This window comes from Trichogramma pretiosum, unplaced genomic scaffold (genome assembly GCF_000599845.2).
Source record: "Trichogramma pretiosum strain Unisexual culture from Peru unplaced genomic scaffold, Tpre_2.0 scaffold288, whole genome shotgun sequence".
Classification (NCBI taxonomy): Eukaryota; Metazoa; Arthropoda; class Insecta; order Hymenoptera; family Trichogrammatidae; genus Trichogramma; species Trichogramma pretiosum.
The window spans coordinates 179-6,027 of record NW_019640954.1 but is presented as its reverse complement, the minus strand read 5'-3'; the positions used below and the strand labels follow the sequence as shown (position 1 = coordinate 6,027).

The window sequence follows — 5,849 nt, the reverse complement described above, 5'->3', positions numbered from 1 at the left end:
TCACAAGTATGAGCGACACCATTGTGCGCCACATCGATGTGTTTCTTCAGATAACTCTTATGTGAGAAACTCTTTTCGCAAATATCACATGCATTTCTAACACCATTGTGCGCCACATCAATGTGTTTCTTAAGATTACTCTTCTCAGAGAATTTTTTCCCGCAAATAACACATGCATGAGTGATTTTGAGATGTATCGAATCGATGTGGCGTTTGAGAACATCCAGTCGTGCAAATGTCTTACCACATGTCTTACAAATAGGGGCGATACCATTGTGCGCTACATCGATGTGTTTCTTGAGATTACTCTTATCTGAGTATTTCTTTCCGCAAATATCACATGCGTATTTAAGGCCATTGTGCGCGGTATCGACGTGTCTTTTTAGATTATTCTTGATTGAAAATTTCTTCCCACAACGATCACATTCATGTACGATTTTATGATGCGCAGAATCGATGTGTTCTTTTAGATGAATCTTTTGAGAGTATTTCTTTCCGCAAATATCACATGCATATCTGACTCTATTATGCACTGCGTCAATGTGATTTTTCAGATTAATCTTTCGTGCTAATTTGTTTCCGCAAATACTACATGCGTAAGGGCCGATCTTATTATGTACCGCATCAATATGTTTTTTTCGATTACTCTCAGTTCCGCAAGTCTTTTTACAAAGATCACGAGTGTCGGTGACACCATTGTGGGCCGTTCCGATGCGCGTTTTGAGGCTACGTTTATCGCTCAACTTGTTTGTAACACGGCTTGTTTCATTTGGCTCACCGAGTCCACGGTCTAATTCAACATTCAATTGGCTTGCGTCGTCCACGAATGATTCCTTTTTTATAGCTCCCGAATTTTCTATTTTAATTTCACCTCGAACTCGATGACCATTTCCATCTTCCATATGCTGCGAGTGATTTTGAAACGAATTTTCAATCTTCGTAACCGCTAGTAAATCAAATTTGGGCTTCTGTTCTTTACATTCCAACTCGATCGCCAACTCGTAAAGTTCACCTTCGTGACTTTTGTCAGATTTCCGAAGCACGTGAATCTGAATCAAATAGATTTTACGAGAATTTTTTTTATTAATTGTAGATTATTAAAATATAAATAGTACGTAATTATGAGAACTCACTGGGTTTTCTTGTGGACATCTGGAAAATTCAAAATTTTTATCATCGAGGGTCTCGTCAATACTATTATACTCATTCTCAGCATATGACGCATCAATAGGTTCACTTTTTACTCTGAAATATTTACAAAACGATTGAGTATTATGCTGTAAAATTTTCACATACTTTGATTTAAATAAAATAAAAATTACCTGACGGCACAGTTAAACATTCCGCTCGATTCCATCTTATTTGTTTGGAAGTTCATTAAGGACTGGTCTTTCTGTAATGATGTTACAACACAATTGACTAACTAAAATAATATTTACAAATCGTATCAAGAAAGTTCCGATTTACTAAAGTAAACAATAAGGAATATCATTTATTATAATTGAATAAATTACATTATTGATCAGCCTAATGTTTAATATTATATTTTATTCAGACAAACCAACGGTAATCCTGAAAAAGATATCAGCGTGATTAAGGTGCCTCGAGTACACGGAGCTTTGAAAAGTGTCAAATTTGATATGTAATAATAAATTTTATACAATAATTACAATGTAGTTTTTTTCCTATAAAAATGTGTTAATTCTTTTTTTAATACTTCACAGTTGATTACGCCTCTGCTGAGGATTTGCAAAAAAAAATACGATGATGACTTTGTGCAGCTACTTTTCAAGATCTGCGACGAAAAGCATCAGTTTGTCGAGGTCGACATCCAGGACGATTTGGGCCGGACATCTTTATTCACGATACATCGAACCTGAAGAACATGAGATTTTTCGTGTAGACGACTGTACGACGACTGTTGTGTATTTTGTGAACAAGTATTTTTTTCGACAGAAAAATTACAAGAGTTTCAATAATTTATTAATACATTTTTTATTAAAGTTAGAAATTAACTGCATTCAAAAACATCATACATTGAAAAAAATTAAATAACGTCCGTCTTTTGTTGCCTTTATTTTGGTAGCTAATAACGATCATACGAACATCAAAAATCCATCATGCGCTTCGTCCCGTAACCGCCAAACAAACGTGCAATGTATCTTGGTTCATCAGTTGGCCGATGATTATTTCGCAGCAGAGAATCGGCAGCTGGTTGTACATCAGCTCCATGAAAGGCAAAGGCTCGAGTGCCCAGCTCTGAAAAAATCCTTTCGTCAGAATCTCGCACATGTGCAAGCGTCCCCGTACTTGCGGGGGAAGGGGCCAATCGTCGTCCGCGTGCTGGAAATTCAAGTAGTCCTCGCGCGTGAGTCGTTTGGCCGCCTCTTCGGGCCGTAATTAAATCAGGTCGCAGAGCGACAGGTCCGTGCGCACCATTAGGTCCTTGCTTCTGTTGACGAAGTATTCGTTGCGAGGCAAACTTCGAATGAAATCCGCCGAATATTCGATCAGTCCGAGCTTATCAGAGAATACAGTGATAATCGTGATGGCGTCGCTTTGGCTCATCTCGGATCCTCGTTTCCCAAGGCACTCGACGACTTTCAACGTATCAACTGCGATGCTCAATTTTTTCTTCGATTCAATACACTCGACAAAATGACTGGCAGTTGGGAAAACGAAGCGAGACAGTTCAGCGCCTCGATCCAACAGTACATCAACAGTTTTCAGCCAAAGATTCGACATTGCATAGTGTAGAGGTGTCCAACCTAACTCACTTTAGCTGTTGATTGGCACCGTTTGATGTTTCTCGTCGCAGATCTTGAAAAATACCTCCGTTAAGTGATCGTCGTATTTTCCCCGAAGGATCACGTGCACAGGTGTCAATCCTTTTGCACCGACCAAATTAGGATCGGAGCCATTTCTCAGTAGCAACTTGGCCACCTTTCTGTGCCTCCCGGCCAGAGTCAAGTGTAAGGGCGGATCAACTGATTTCTGCTCGAGGCAGTTGGGATCCTGTCCAACTTCGAGAAATTTCTCGACTACTTTATAAAGACCAATTATGCGAGCCACATGAAAATGCGTCAGGCCGGAATCGTCGAAGTAATTCACGTCGAATCTGTCGTATATTTTAGTCCTGGAGCCAAAGAGGGGTCGGATCGGCCACGTGAAGAAGATGGATGAAAACATGTTATTCTTATGTATTTTTTCCCGCTGAATCCGAATATCATAGTTAAAAGTCGCTCAGACTGCCCAAAAATTTGTTATAAACAAATATATTGCAAAATGAAGAAAATTTAAATTTTTCTAAATTTTAAACACTTATTTGTATTCTTTGAGCAATTTTAAGCAAAAAGTGTCTCTTGTAAAATTTTCGTAAAATGATTATTTACCGAGATATTGAGACTCAAAGAGGAAAAAATGCAAATTTTTGGCCATTTTCAAATACCCATAACTTTTGAAATAACAACGTTAGATCGATTTTAGACCCGTCATTTGAAAGATAAAAACTTAATCTTTAAGGTGATACTAATTTCAAACATGATTTATCATACTGGACATGTTTTTTTGGACTACAAACATCGGCGTGTCAGAGCGTGTGATCGCGTTACGCATGCTACTGACATGTGCATTGCCATCAGAGCGTGGCAACGCCGATGTTTGTAGTGCAAAAAATGTAGTGATTACGTAATGAGATAACGTAAAATGCAATAAGAAAAAATTTATAATACATAATACATAAAAATGTTTAAATTAGTCCTTCAAATGTAAATTTTGTTTTTTTTTTATAAAATTGAACGTAAATTTTTTAGTTATCGAGTCATAATGCGTCACATGCGATGCGCTATGTCGATGTGCCTCTTGAGATTACCCTTGAGTGAAAATGATTTTCCGCATGTATCGCATGCATGAGTGATCTTATTATGTACTGCGTCAATATGTCTTTGGTAATTACTCTTATTTGTGTATTTTGATCCACATACATCGCATGTATATTTATTACCATTGTGCACCACATCGATGTGTATCTTGAGAGTCCCCCTCAGTGAAAATGTCTTCCCACAAAGATCACATGCATGTCTGACTCGCTTGTGCACAGAATCAATGTGCTTCTTAAGATTACTTTTGTCTGAGAATGTCTTTTGGCATGTATCACATGCATGTGTCATACCATTATGTAGCGACTCGATGTGGTTTTTAAGACTACATTTCTCTGAAAATTTCTTCCCACAAAGATTACAAGTATGAGCGACACCATTGTGCGCCACATCGATGTGTTTCTTGAGATAACTCTTATCTGAGAAACTCTTTTCGCAAATATCACATGCATGTCTAACACCATTGTGCGCCACATCCATGTGTTTCTTGAGATAACTCTTATCTGAGAAACTCTTTTCGCAAATATCACATTCATGAATGATTTTATCATGTACAAAATCGATGTGGCGTTTGAGAGAATGTAGTTGTGCAAATGTCTTGACACATATACCACATGCATGTGTGATATCATTGTGCATCGTAGAAATATGTGCTTTAAGATTACTGCTAGTGGAGAATTTCTTTTTGCATATATCACAAGTATGTGTGACACCATTGTGCGCCACATCGATGTGTTTCTTGAGATAACTCTTATCTGAGAATTTCTTTTTGCATATATCACAAGTATGTGTGACACCATTGTGCGCAGAATCGATGTGTCTCTTAAGATCACTCTTACTTGAGTACTTTTTTCCGCAAATATCGCATGCATATCTAAGACCATTGTGCGCGGTATCGACGTGTCTCTTTACATTATTCTTGACTGAAAATTTCTTTCCACAACGATCACATTCATGTACGATTTTATGATGCGCAAAATCGATGTGTCTTTTTAGATGAATCTTTTGAGAATATTTCTTTCCGCAAATATCACATGCGTATCTAAGGCCATTGTGCACTGCGTCAATATGATTTTTCAGAGTACTCTTTCGTGCGAATTTGTTTCCGTAAATACTACATGCGTGAAGGATCTTATTATGTACCGCAACAATGTGTTTTTGGAGATTACTCTCAGTTCCGCAAGTCTTTTTACAAAGATCACGAGTGTCGGTGAAACCATTGTGCGCCGTTCCGATGCGCGTTTTGAGGCTACGTTTATCGCTCAACTTGTTTGTAACACGGCTTGTTTCATTTAGCTCGCTGAGTCCACTATTCAACCAAAAACCACTACTTCAAACAAAAAATAACTTATGTTCATATAAAACATAACTCATTTTTACTCAAAAACTACTGAATTGAGATAAAAAGTGCAAAAAACCAAAGTTTGAAAAGGAGTTAAAAAATTCCATAAAAATTCTTTGAGATACTTTGATAGTCGTGATCACCCCTGATCATATTCATATCGTGATTTCTTAACGGTAACTTGGCGAAAAAAAAGCGAAAACTTGATTTTTTGCAAAAAATTTTACGTTTTTTTTTTGTATAAGTAGCCATAACTTTTTTATTACGCAAAGAATCGAAATTTTGAGCTCAGTTTCTGAAAGGGCATTAAATTTTACATCGAAATAGGTCCATACGAAACTTTTTGGAGGCCTAAAACTACAAAAAAAATCGCTGCGAAAACCAAAAAAAAAATCGAGCATTTTGGTCGTTAATGGGTTAAGGTGCCTCGAGTACACGGAGCTTTGAAAAGTGTCAAATTTGATAGGTTATAATAAATTTTATACAATAAATACAATGTAGTTTTTTTCCTATAAAAAATGTGTTAATTCTTTTTTTAATACTTCGCAGTTGATTACGTAATGAGATAACTTACCATACAATGAGAAAAAATTTATAATACATAATACATAAAAATGTTTAAATTAGTC

The 5,849-nt window shown here is 36.8% G+C and overlaps 2 protein-coding genes across 2 annotated transcripts; both read right to left on the bottom strand.

The window, feature by feature from the left end:
• Nucleotides 1-5: 5 nt before the first annotated feature.
• On the bottom strand, nucleotides 6-1,441 carry LOC106656383 (zinc finger protein 710-like; the record flags this gene model as incomplete). Its single annotated transcript, XM_023458000.1, has 3 exons — nucleotides 1,323-1,441; nucleotides 1,134-1,245; nucleotides 6-1,049 (listed from the first exon to the last, which is right to left on the bottom strand). Coding segments are annotated over exons 1-3 (1,212 nt in total), but the record flags the coding sequence as incomplete, so codon positions are not given.
• Nucleotides 1,442-3,830: 2,389 nt separating this feature from the next.
• LOC111693425 (zinc finger protein 16-like) lies at nucleotides 3,831-5,208 on the bottom strand (the record flags this gene model as incomplete). Its single annotated transcript, XM_023457999.1, has 2 exons — nucleotides 3,831-3,928; nucleotides 4,004-5,208. Coding segments are annotated over 2 exons (1,303 nt in total), but the record flags the coding sequence as incomplete, so codon positions are not given.
• Nucleotides 5,209-5,849: the final 641 nt, after the last annotated feature.